Raw genomic sequence first — 13,632 nt, 5'->3', positions numbered from 1 at the left:
CCTTGTCGGGAAAGACATCTGGGTGGCGTTTTGCAAAAGAGAAACCTGTGAAAGTAATTTTCCGTGATGAGGCTTTGGAGCTAATCGTTTGCTGCCATCTGGCTTTTGAGTTTCGGGAGATGAGTGGACGGCGAGAGCTGCAGAGTTTCTTCCGTGTTACAGATGTTGGCACCTTTTCATCTCTTCCAGTGGCCTCTGACAGAATCTGAGGGACCGGGGTGTCCTGAGTCACCATGGGCAATGAGAACAGCACCTCGGACCACCAGGTGGGTGTCAAGCAGTGCTCCCTGCCACGACACAGGCGCAGCTCTCTTACTGCTGTCCACTACGTCCTTTCCTCCCTGGTATCTTGTCGCTGCCCAGGGAGGAGCAAGAGGAAACAGAGCTTACGGTCAGATGCATGCAGGCACGTAGGCGAGTGTTGGGGATTGCCTTTTCAGAATTCTTTTTAGATTTTTCTGTTTTGATAAACTGGGAACACTAATTGTTCTTTTTATTCTGTCCTTTTAAAGTTGGTATAGGGCTGGCCAAATAGCTCAGAGGATTAAAGTGCCTGCAAGCAGGTGCAGGGGCTGGGGGTTTGATCTTTAGGCCTGCAGTGCCAGCCCCACCCCGCGGGGCACACTGAGACAGCGATTGAGATTGGGTGTGGTGGCTTGTGCCTATAATCCCAGCTCTGGGGAGGCTGTAAACAGGAGGAGTACAAGTCCGATCTATGCAGCGAGACCCTGAACACCCTGTAGACCCTGTAGACCCTGTCCTAAAACACAATAAATAAATAAATAAATAAGTTGGTGTAATGACAATTTGGCACATTTTCTCCACTCACCAATTTTGACAAATTCAGCAAGAGAACGTAAAATATAAATCTTTCCCCATATCCCTCCCCTCCGTAAAATTAGATACATCTTTTTTTAAATTTTTTTTTATTTATATTTATTTATTGTGTGTGTGTGTGTGTGTGTGTGTGTGGCCAGCTCAGCCCACCAGGGGGCGGGGCTGGCTGGCATGTGGTGCTGGGGGATCTAACCGTGGTCCCTGTGCTTTGCCAAGCTTGTTCCAAGTAGGTGCTTTAGACCACTGAGCCATCTCTCCAGCCCCACCCCTCCGTAAAATTAAGACCATGAAAAATGATTTATTTTTTTATTTTTTTTATTTTTATTTTTATTTTATTTTATTTTATTTTTTTACAAAGTTTTATTGACAAACAGATAGCAATGAGACAGTTTCAAATCAAATCGGAAGGACAGTTTCAACAAATAATACACTGTATATATTCTTCTTAGTGGTTAATTGCTGTACAAGATGCGGACTTGTGATCCTATTTACAAACACCATTAGAACAAATCATTCTATTCATTAAGAGAATGCAACTATATATCTATCCTAACCACTTTGAATACACAGATACAAAATGGACATTCATCGGTATACCCCATTTTTTCTAAGTTCCGTTATTGAATATTATAGGTGTGTAAACTCAGCAAAATATTCTAAAAGAGTCCAGTAGCCTATAATAGCATTGGGTCTTATATTTAACTGGCAATGTCAGAAATTATTGACCTGAGTTCCCCACAGCTCAACTTAACAGCATGGCTTTATTTCTTATATTTCGACTTCATACTTTTCTACTGGATGGTTAAGACCAAGGTAAAGCAGGACCTATGCAACAAGAGTTGTAGCTTTTTGGTCTGAGAAGGTCAGTGAAATGCCCTCAGGATTTGTCCTGAGATCCTGTACCTCAGATTGTAGAACCTTCATCAGTGCAGCCATGTGGATGAGTCACGGCCATTGAAAAATGATTTTAAAGGTCATCAGTGTCAAGTGATTAGATCTAAAGCGCTGCTCTCACGTTGGGCAAGGTTTTCAGAGTTGCTGAGCAGACTTTAATTGCTTCATTGTGTGTAAGGCTGAGATGATAAGAGATATCCAAATTTTGGCGTTGCCCATTTTGAGTTTGCTGATAACTGCAGAATGCCCTGGTGACCAGCATCAGGGGGAGTCTTTCCTCTTTATTTCACTCCGACTGGAAACTTTGGATTAATGATGTTGGGTTCCTTGAATGTGGACATTGGACCTGAAGCCTGCCTATGACATGCTTTTCCCTCTGGTCTTTCCCCCCTATGATCTTCTTTTCTCGAGTAGCGAAATAGAAATTGTCAAAAGAAAAAGTGGCAAGTGCGGGGATTTTAGAGGCAGGCAGTATGCAACAATTGTGGGTGTCAGACAGTAGGGAGGGGGACCCTATGGCAAGAGAAAGCCAGTGGTTGCCATTAGGAACATGGCCCCATGGTACAGGATTTTCTCATTTCTTGAAAAGAAGAAAAAAATCCGTATTTTTCTATGAAACTTGAAATACTTTTTAAAAATAAACTTTGGAATTAAAAGCAATGATAGATTATATGCGGGTTAAGGAAGTAATGCAGAGATTACTCGTACCCTTTACCTATTTTCCTGTCTCACAAAACTATCCCACAGTATTAACACTTGATCTTAGCCAAAAGGCTGAGAAAGGATTTTTATCCCCCCTGGTGTCAGGGGTCAAACCTGGGATCTTGTGCTTGCCAGGCAGGCGCTTATGCCCCTGAGCTATAGTCTCAGCTCCTCCTCCCCCACAGCCCAGTATCAAGCAGTTAGGTTATAGCACATTTGCATCAGCAGAGAGATGCCTGGTCTCATCCCTCTGCCCTTGCAGTCCTTGTCCTTGCCTCTAGCAGGTTGTTGAGTGATCTCTGTTTCCGTAATGTTGTCATTTCAATAATGGCAAAAAATAGAAGTAGACAGTATGCAACCTGTTACAATTAGCTTTTTTTCACTCAGCATAATTCCCTCAAGACTCACACAAGTTGTTGTATGTATCCTGTAGTTTATTCTTTTATTTGCTGAATAGTATTCCACAGCATGGAGGTTCCATATAGTTCGTTGAATCATCCATTCAAGCACACTTGGGCTGTCTGTAGTCTTTGGCTATGCTGTGAATGCTTTTGCAGTTTGTGTGTGTGTTTGGGGGGGGTGTGTGTCTGTGTTTTCATCTTTCTACAATAAATAAATTTTCATCTTTCTACAATAAATTGCACAAAAGTGCAATTTCCGAGTCAAATGCTGAATGCATATTTAATTTTATAAAGAACTGCTAAACTATTTCTAGTCACTATACTATTTTGCATTCTCGCCAACCGTATGAGTGACCCAGTCTCCCTGGCATCTTCGCTACCACTTGATGTTGTTACTACTTGCCGGTGCCATTCTGTTGTGGTTTTAATTTGCATTCCACTGATGGCTAGGGATGTGGAAAAACCTTCGTGTGCTTTTTTGTCATCTGTAGACAGTAATAGTGTTGAGTTTTTTATATAGTATATATAAGTTCTTTATATAGTATAGAGGAGTCCTTTATCAGACTGAGCTTTGTAAATATTTTCTATCATAATTATTGTTTTACGATCTTCATGGGGTCTTTTACAGAGCAAACTTCTCTGTGTGGGGTGTGTGTGTGTGTGTGTGTGTGTGTTACCAAGGAGGATTGGACTCAGGACCTTTGAATTGAGCTACATCCCTGGCCCTTTTTATATTTTTTTATTTTGAGAACAGGTCTCAATAAATTACTGAGGGGCAGGGGAGATAGCTCAGAGGTGTGGGCACCTGCCTGGCAAGTGCAAGGTCCTGAGTTTGATCCCCAGTACCAAAAAAAAAAAAAAAATGAGCTTAGTAAGTTACTGAATTTCCCAGGCTTGGCTGGAGTTTATAGCCCTGCCTCAATCTTCCAGAGTGCTAGGAATACAGGCATGTGCTGTCATGCCTAACAAGTTATTAATTTTGAAGAGGTAAAAAATTTCTTTTTATGGACAATACTTTGGACATCAAGTCTAACTCTTTGCCTATCCCCACATCCTAAAAGTTTTCTTCTAAAACTTCAAAAGCTTTGCACTTTTTAGTTAAGCCCATGATTCATTTTGAGTTGATTTTTATATACGGTATGAGATTTAGTTTGAGGTTCGTTTTTTTTGTCTTTAAAGTCCTTGTTTTCTTAGAGTAGTTTTAGGTTCATTAAAAAAATGGAAAGGAAGGTACAGAGATTTCCCCTGTAACCGCCTGCAATACATGTAGGCTCCCCCTAATGGACACCCTCAACCCCTGCGGCACATTTGTCACCAGTGCTGGACCTGTGTGGTTGTATTTTGTCACTCAAAGCCCACAGTTTGCATGCAGCGGCACTCTTGCCCTTGTACACTCTGTTATAATGGCATGCATCTGCCGTCACAGTGTGACAGAGGATTCAAACTCCTCTTTCTCACCTTTCAACCCCTGGCAGCCACACATCTTTTCCTTGTTTCCATATTTTTGCCTTTTCAAGAATGTCGTAGAGTTGGAATTGTCTATGTAGACCTTTTTAACGTGGGTGTCTTTCATTCAGCAATTTCACATTCCCCCAGTCTGTTTAGGGCTTGATAGCTCTTACCTTCTTATCCCAGAATCACGCTTCCTTGTCTGGATGCGCCACAGCTAACTTTTCTACTGAAGACCACTTTAGTTGCTTCCAATTTCTGAATAAGATTTGCAATAAAAAAATCCATGTGAAGGCTTTTGTATATACATAAATGCTAACTCCTTTGGGTAGATACCAAGGAGTGTGATTGCTGATCACATGACAAGGGTACGTTTAGTTGTGTAAGAACCTGCCACACTACTGCCAAAGTAGCTTTACCATTTTGCATTCCCACCACCAACGAACAAGAATTCTTTTTCTTCCACATGTTCACCAGCATGTAGTGTTGCCCGTGTTATGGGTTTTGGTCATTCTCGTAGATTTTTAGTGATACCTCATTGTTGCTATGCAGTTCAAGGCTGGCCTTGAGCTCACTTTGTAGCCAAGGCTGGCCTTGAGCTCACAGTGATCCTCCTGCCTCAGCCTCCCAAGTGCTGGGAATACAGGCATGCACCACCATGCCCAGGCTCTTGCTGCCGAGTTTTAAGAGATTTTTGTCTATTTTGGCTGGTAGTCCTCCTTTAGATACCTCTTTTGCAAATATTCTTTTCCAGTCTATGGCTTATCTTTTCATTCATTTAAGCTTGAGGTTCACTTTTCGGTATTTGTTGGTATTTTGCTCACTAATTTCTATCACTCTAGCTCCATTTGTTGGAAAGAGAATTCTTCCATTGAACTGCTTTTGCACCTTGGTGAAAAATTAACTAGGCATATTTGTGTGGCCTTATTTCTGGGTTTTTTGTTCTACTCTATGGAATGTCTTCATTACTACAGCTATATAATACATCCTGAAGTCGGGTGAAGGATCTCCTCCCCGCTAGCCTCTCCTGGAGGTTTAATCTACAGCCTTCAAATTGAGCTGCATCCCACACCTTATCCTCTTTTTATTTTCTTTGTGATAAGGTATCATTTAATCTGTAACATGCTCAGGCTGTACTTTTTCTAAATTGTTTTATCTATTTTAAGATCTATTGCCTGGCAAGCACAAGGGCCTGAGTTCAAGCCCCAGTTCTCCAAAAATAAATAAATAAATAAATATAAGAATAAAATAAATATTTTAAGATCTATAGGGTTTTTTTCCATATGAATGTTAGAATAAGCCTATGTTCACAACAACTTACTGAAATTGGAGTGGACTTATACTAAATTGATAGATCAATTTGAGAAAAATTTATTTCTTTACCATATTGAATTTTGTAATCCATGAACATATGGTACCTCTCTCATTTATGTAGATCACCTTAATCTAGCTCATTATCACCATTTTGTAGTGTGTAGTAGACAGATCCTGTATGTGTCGTGTTAAGGCTCCACACAGTGTCACACTTTTGTTGGGGTGACTATAAACGCTCTCACCCTTGTAGTTTTAGTGTCCCTGTGACTGTAGGTAGTGCACTGGACCAAGCGGTTGTTTTCGACATTGATACCTTGGGATTTTCTATGTATGGAATCGTGTTATTTGCAAGCAGGTATGATTTGCTTTCTTTTTTCCTTTCCATTCTGTATGATTTTATTCCTTTTTCCACTATTACGCCGACAAGGTCCCCAGTGCCATGTTGATTAAGAGACTGAGAGTGAATATCCTACCACATTCCCAGTCTCAATGTGAAAGCATTCTATCTTTCACTGTTAAGCAAAATATTAGCTGTAAAGGTTTTTAAAAATAGGAATATTTTTCATCAAGTTGAGGAAGTTTCTCTCTATTATAGTTTGTGATTTTTTAAAAAAATTATGATCAGGGGCTGGGGAGATGGCCCAGTGGAATAAGCACTTCCCTGGCAAGGGCCTGAGTTCAAGCCCCAGTTCCACCAAAAAAAAAAAAAAAAAAAAAAATTATGATCAGGTGTTGGATTTTGTCGTATGCAGGTGTGTATCAATTGATACAATCACAGCATCTTTATTCTTTGGTCTGATGTTATCTTGAATTATACCAGCTGGTTTTCAAATGTTGGGCCCACCTTGTCCCCGGTCATGATGTATAGTTATTGTGATATGCTGTTAGAGTCAATTTGCTAATTTTTTAAAAAGATTTATTTATTCATTTGGCACAGGGTCTCACTACACAGCTCAGTCTTGTAGTGATCCTCCAGTTTCAGCCTCCCAGTGCTGGGATCACAGGCTTGCACCACCAGGCCTGGTTTTGGTGGCCGGCATGGCATGCGGTAATGGGGACTGAACCTGAATGCTTGTGCTTGCCATGCAGGCGCTTAGACCGCCGAGCTATCTCCCCAGCCAGCGTGTCCGCTTCATTATCTGCTGTACTTACATCAGTCTGTTTAGCTGTGCAGGAAGGCATAGTTTACTGTGTTATTTCTACAGCCTAAGTCCACATTCCAATTCAGAAAAGCTCCAGTGTGTCAAATATTCCCATCAGCTCCCCATGCTCACTCACACTTATCAAACTGTGTGTTCTGTAGTTTCATTCTGCTTTGGTGTGGAGGTGACTCGAGCCCCACACAATGAGTTGAAAAGTGCTTTCCCCTATTTTCTAGAAAATTGCAGAAGAGAAATCTTCCATTAAAAAATGCTGGGGCCTGGGGATCTAGCTCAGGGGCATAAGTGTTTGCCTGGCAAGCATAAGGTCCTGAGTTTTATCCCTGGTACCGCAAAAAAAAAAAAAAAAAAAAAAAAAGAAAAGAAAAAAGAAAAAAAGAAAAGAAAAGGTGGCAATAATTCTTTTTAAACCTTTTGTGGACCCAACAATGTACCTGCTAGCTGAAGTTGACTCAGGCCCCCACCTGCGTCTCCCCTTGAAAGAATGTTCCATTTTATGCTTGACCACAAGAGGGCGTGCCATCAGCTGAGCGCTCTCCACACTGTTCTCCTTTTTTGGGGGGAGCAGGTACTGGGAATCACACTCGGGACCTTGCACTTGCCAGGCAGATGCTGTGCTGCTGAGCTATGTGCAGGCCCCACACTGGACATATTTTGGCCTTTCTTCTTTCTCACTAACCAAGAAGCTCGGCTTTTGCTGGGCCTCATAGGTCTGTTTAAACACCAAAGTCCTTGGCAGGCCACAGGTAACTACAAAGAGGATAGAGCAGTGGTTCTGACCCAAGGGTGACTTTGTCCCCCCGGGAGATATTTGGCAATGTCCAGAGATAATTATGATTAGCACATATTCGAGACATTCAAGGAGTTACTGGTATCTGATACACAGAAGTCAGAGCTGCTGCAAAATATTCTAGAATGCACACAACAGTCTCAGTCAACTAAGAGGTAGCCAGAACACAATGTTAGCAGCGCCAGGGTTGAAGAATCCTGAGTAGAGGAATGCTTGCCTTGGCGGCCTTAACAGAACTCCTGAGGGTGGGAGGTAGCTTCCTGACCTGAGATGAATCGCAGCATGACATAGGTAGAGTTTAGGGTGGCGTACCTTTTCCTCCCCGCTATCTTTACTAAACAACCCTGCTCAGAATGAAATGCTTATTGTTTAGCTACATAGATTCCCCACAATGGAATTGCTTTTAAATAAAGAGTAAGGACCTTTGAAAGGCTTTTGCTCTTATGTTGCCAAAATGCTTGCCAGAAAGGTATATCAACTAAATTTCTCTTATCATGGCCTGAAGGTCCATCTCACCTGTCCTTGCCAATAAGGACTATGTTTTTTAATGCATTTTTTAATATAAGGTCTACAGGGTCTCACTGTACAGATTGGACTCATAGTGGTCCTCCTGTTTTCAGCCTCCCAAGCTCTGGGATTATAGGTGTGGGCCACCACACCAGTCTCAGTCGCCAGCTCAGTGCACCCCAGGGGAGGGGCTGGCATGGCTTGCCGGAGATCAAACCTGTTTCCTGCATCTGCCTAAGCAGGCACTTTAATCTGCTGAGCTAGCTGGCTGGCACCCCAATAAGGACATTTGAATGCTTTAAGGCTTTGCTAATCATAAAGATCAAAATGCTCCAAGAACCCAAATACCCTAATCCCACACCCTCTTGCTACCTCTTCCTCATTTCACGTGTCCTGCCAGCTCCCAACCCCATCCTCCCTTCTCAGTTCTGGTCCAACTGGAGGAATCAGGAGGTGCTTCTCTCACCTTGTGAGTTTTCACATCTCCAGATCCAGCCAGGCACGAGGCCCCAGGACTTTAAGGCATTGCCTTTAGGGTTCCAGCACTGGAATAGCTTTGCCTTCCAGAGACAGAGAAATAGGAGCAAAGTGTTGGAACGCTTGCTGCTGACCCTCTGGAGCTCCTCTTGGGCTGGCTTTGCACATATCCTGGGAGCTTTATTTGCATCCCCCATAGCCAGCCAAGTTCCTCAAGCTAACTCAGCTTGTGTCCCTGACCCTGCTCCTGCTTCTCAATTCTTCTCCTGGTAGGATAATTGCCCTGCTATCCAAGACCACTATCTGGAAATTAACCTTGACTTTGCCCAACAGCTACCAGCTATCTATTAATTAATTAATTAATTAATTAATGGCTGGTCCTTTAGATTTCCTAATTTTTAATATAATTAAGGCTTTGGGGGTTGCAAGAGTCAGAAGCCTATCTATAATGACTCTAAGCAGAGAAGGAAATTGTTGGCTTATAGAACTGAGAAGTCCGAAAGCTCTGGCCCTGATGTTGGATGAGTCCATAGATTCCAAAGATGGTACCACAGCTCTCTCGAGGACTTGCTGTATTTTCCTCTGTAATTCTTTAGTATTCGGGAAGGTGCCACCAGACTAGGAAAAGATGCCCTTGGCAGTTTAGTCCTTGCGTTCTTCTCTCAGAGTGCAGCTCTGTCACCTCTCTAAGCAATCAGACCAGCCCCACCTGTTCTGCATGCCCTTCCTGAGATCAGTCACTGTGCCCAGCATAGGGGATCCTCTTGGAGACAGCCCACACCACAGATCATCGCCCTGTGAGCCCGGAGGGACATCATCGTCAACACAGCTTGGAGCAGCATCTCCAAGGACACAGCAGCACCACAGAGCCTTCCTTCTCGTGCCTAACAGCTTTCCCCCTTGTCATCCTTACCCCACCCCTGGACCTTTGCTGATGCTTCCAAGTTGGTGTCTGCCTCTGAGGGCTCCGCTGTCCCACCCTGGCTCTCATTTCTCCCTCATCTGTGAAGAGGCACTTACAGTCCCTGCATCCTGTTTACAAGTAAAGTCTTAGAAAGACAGATGCGAGCCTGAATGAACACTCTGTGCGTGGAGCAAGGAGCAAGCACTGCCGACCAGCCACATCATCAAGGCAAAATCAAGGACCTAGCCCATCCAGGCCTAGCCCAACATCTGCAGGTCACAGCCTCCTCACTCTTCTCTGATTTTCCGTGGGTGGCCACAGACAGGGCTGTAACATGTTGCATGGGTTCAGCCCGGGATAGAAACCAGAAGTACGGTGGGGCTCCCGATCTCTGAGGTTTCTGCTGACAGTAAGACCCCTTTGCTTTCAGCAAGAGGACGCCAGCTTGCACAACGTCATCCTGTGGCCTCCAAATCCTGATCCTCTGCAGGTATGGGGCATGCGGCGCTCTGCACGGCGCCTCCCTAACATCTAGATGGCTGCAGCATGTGGAGTGGCACGTGTGTTTGAATATTTCCATTTTCTCTTCCTTCTTCACTAGCGCCTATTCCCACCCCCCCCCCCCAGGAAGTTGTAACACACAGAAGAAATCAACGCTACATGCTTAGCTTTTCAGAAATAACATTGTGGTGTGTGTGTCCAAGAACTGGCTTGGTTGATATGCTGTGAGATGCTGAATAAGGCTTATGTTGTCAACAGAATAGAACACAGATGCTTGGAGCCAGCGCTGATCTTTCTGGACTCTGATACATTGATGTGGTTTGTCCTGGATTGAGGCTTGAAATGGTGTGGTGGCCCCAGATTTGCCACCACTGACTTTATGCCTGAGTAGTCATTAAAAAATACATTAAATTAGGAACCACAAGCTGGCGACATTATGTGAAATGCAACACTTTTTCTCTGCTTAAAGTGTTGGCCATTGACTGGAGGGTGGGAAACAAGTTAAAGAACTTCGCCTCCATTCACGATAGGTTTTCCTAAAAAAAAAAAAAAGGGGGGGCTGGGGAGATGGCTCAGTGAAATAAGTGCTGCCCTGACAAGGCAAGGGCCTGAGTTCAATCCCCCATTCCAAAAACAAAACAATAGGTTTTCCTGGAGAGGATGCAGAGGGTAGCGTGTGCTTGTGAGCGTGGTGTAGGGGGCAGTAGAGTACTCATCGTTCCATGACCTGCTATGAAATCTGCATCATACCTGTCCAGGCGTGTCATCTGCTTAAATGTTCTTTGCTATAAGAAGAAGCTGCTCTACACCTGAAGGTAAGTGTGCTGATGCCTTGGTTTTTCTGCATATCCCAGCATGGAGTGACATTTGAGGTTGGGAAGCAAACAGCTATTTCATAGAATGTGGTGAAGCTTTTATACCATGTGTAGGGTGTGCGACTTCTTCTGCTTCTCTTCATGGTGCCATGAGGCGGACAGGCCCAAGTGATTATGCTCATTTTATAGTCAAAGAAAGAGACTCAGATGGATAATCATGCCAGGTCACCCAGTGAGTGGAGGAGAGCCAGATCCCTGTTCTTCAGAGGGTCAGAAAGAATGGCCAGGCTGGTGGTTTTGGAACTGTGCTCCGGGGAATCCTGGAGCCTCCAGCGTTGCTTCAAGCACAGGCTCAGGGTCAAGGGGAAGGTTGAGAGGAGAGAATCCAATCCACCAGCCCACCCATCATCCATCAGTGAAGCTTGCCTTACATGGCCCTGGATGTAAGGCTTCTGGGAGAAAATGTCTGGAAATCCAGAGTGAGAAGTAAGCCCCCACGCTTCCCCCTGTGATTTTTCAGTGCTGTGTGGTCAACAAGAAGGGCAAGGCAACTGCCCACCCCTGCTAGACAGGGAGTGGTTTGGGACAGGAAGCCAGTTTGGAGGCCTTTAGTCCAGGGTACCGAAAGATGCCTCTGCCAGGGGAGGAGCACCGGGGTCTGGCTCCGCACTCTACCCCTCTGCAGGGCACTTCACATCAGCGTTTGAAAGCTGGGTTACAAACCCCCACCCAGGGGCCGCTCGTGGGGGGAGGGGGTTCCTGCTTAGTGGCAGGAGCTTGTTTAGATGCTGTGGATGCCCAGGGGAGCAGAACAAAGGAGGTGCTTGCTTCATGAAATTTACTTCAAGGGGCTGGTGAGATGGCTCAGTGGTCTAAAGCACCTACTTAGAACAAGCTTAGCAAAGCACAGGGACCGCGGTTCAATCCCCCAGCACCACATGCCAGCCAGCCCCGCCTCCTGGTGGGCTGAGCTGGCCACACACACAAAAATAAAATAAAGTTTAAAAAAAAAAAAAAAGAAAGAAATTTACTTAAAGTGGGGAGCCAGGTAAGCAAGTGAAAAAGTAGACAAGCCAACAAGTGATCAGTGTTCTTATTAGCACGGACGGAACTGGAGGTCGTTACGTTAAGTGAAATAAACCAGGCACAGAGAGATAAGTACTACACGATTTCACGCATGCGTAGGGCCTAAAACACTTTAATCTCTTAGAGGTTAAGAATAAGACGGTGGTTACCAGAGGACAGGGCATGGGCAAGAGGAGATAAAGTTGGTCCAGAGTATTAAGTTACAGTCAGACAGGAATGAGAGACCCAAACCACAGGCCGCACACTGTGCATCTCACAAAGCAGGAAGAAAGGATTTTAAATGTTCACATCATAGAGAAATGATAAATGTTTTGAGGAGATATACTTAACCTTATCTAAACATTATACAATAGAGTATGTATCAGAATGTCACGTGGTACTCCACGGTTATGGTTCAGATAAAACGTCCCCCGAAGTCTCACATGCGCAGATGTGGCGCTTTGGGCGACGAAATGGATCATGGGAGCGCTCTCCGCATCCGTGGATTCTTCCACTGACGACTTCCTAGCGGAACGTGCCATTTGGAGGTAGAGCCGGGTCAGAAAGGGCGTCTCCAGGGGTGTGAACGCGAAGGGTGCGTGCGCCTGTCCGCGGCTCCTCCTCGTTCCTCTGCGTCCTGGCTGCGTGAGGCGAGCCCCTTTCCTCCACCACGCTTTCCTGCCCTATTGCTCCTGCCTTGGAGCCAACCATGAACTGAACCTTCTGGAAATCTGAGCCGCAAATAAATCCGTCCTCCTTTGTGCTGCCCAGTATTTTGCTCCAGCGCCAGGACAGTGACTAACACACTCTTCACCATGTACGATTTTTATTTTTTATACCAGCGGAAATTAATTAAATAAAGAAGAGCGCACAGAGTCCCTGTCATTTACTTTGCTCTGTTCTAGCATTGAAATGATTCAGCCATGGCCTGTAAAGGGCTAATGTACTTGCCCTTTTCTTTTTTTTATTTTATTTATTTGAGAGACAGAGAGAGAGACAGAGAGAGAGAGAGAGAGAGAGAGAGTGGTGTGTGTGTGTGGCCAGCTCAGCCCACCAGGGAGCGGGACTGGCTGGCATGTGGTGCTGGGGGATTGAACCGCGGTCCCTGATGCTTTGCCAAGCTTGTTCTAAGTAGGTGCTTTAGACCACTGAGCCATCTCTCCAGCCCACTTGCCCTTTTCTATTAGGGAAACAGACAATAATTCAGTGATAAGGAAGCATTCCTTGATATTCCTCCCCAAACAGGTCTCTCTCTTTTTTTATTTTTATTTTTTATTGTGCTAATGGATAACATAAAATTTATACTTTTCACCATGTTTGGGTGGAGAGTTCTGTGGCTCATTATTTTAGGTGGATGCAGAGGCCCTGGGATAATAGAGAGTAAGAATTCCTGGGAGACCAGAGGGGCGTTGCCTTGGGAGCGCAAGACGTTCTGGTGGGAGGAGGAAAGGGGTGTTCTTGGAGGCATCAGGGCATGAAAGGGGCTCTGGCTTTGCAGCAAAGGGGGAGGGACAAAACGGCTCAGAAGTGACATTAGGGAGCAGTAATTCCTCTAACTATTGTCAAGCTTGGCATTCTGTGAGTGTGGGGAGAAGTCAACCAGCCCCTGACAGGGTTGCAAGTTAGTAGGTTCTTGGGGCTCAGTCAAGAGTTAGACAAGGCGAGACCCAGTCCTAGCCCAGGTCCGGTGTGTGGAGAGCTTCCTCCTACCCTGCGCCGGCGGGACCAGTCCCAGCCCAGGCGCAGCATGGGCCGGACCCTCTCCCGTCCCCTCGGGCCGCCCCACACCACTCTGCCGTACGTCCCCACCCCTCCC

General features: G+C 45.0%; 1 protein-coding gene across 16 annotated transcripts in view; it reads left to right on the top strand.

Moving 5' to 3' along the window:
* The window catches only part of Tacc2 (transforming acidic coiled-coil containing protein 2), a 247,871-nt gene that overhangs the window by 24,631 nt on the left and 209,608 nt on the right, over positions 1-13,632 (top strand). For 14 of the 16 annotated variants that reach the window (XM_023708945.1, XM_023708952.1, XM_023708944.1 and 11 more), the window contains exons 2-3: positions 190-266; positions 9,866-9,925. The exons of 1 other annotated variant lie outside the window; for it this stretch is intronic. In XM_023708945.1, coding sequence (XP_023564713.1) covers positions 234-266; positions 9,866-9,925 — 93 coding nt within the window. In that variant the 5' untranslated portion in view covers positions 190-233. The remainder of the gene's footprint in view (positions 1-189; positions 267-9,865; positions 9,926-13,632) is intronic. One more of the 16 variants, XM_023708941.1, reaches the window with a different exon arrangement.

Source organism: Octodon degus, unplaced genomic scaffold (assembly GCF_000260255.1).
Source record: "Octodon degus isolate 3935 unplaced genomic scaffold, OctDeg1.0 scaffold00010, whole genome shotgun sequence".
NCBI lineage: Eukaryota > Metazoa > Chordata > Mammalia > Rodentia > Octodontidae > Octodon > Octodon degus.
Note: the sequence above shows the minus strand (reverse complement) of the source record. Positions and strands in the feature narration are given on the sequence as shown.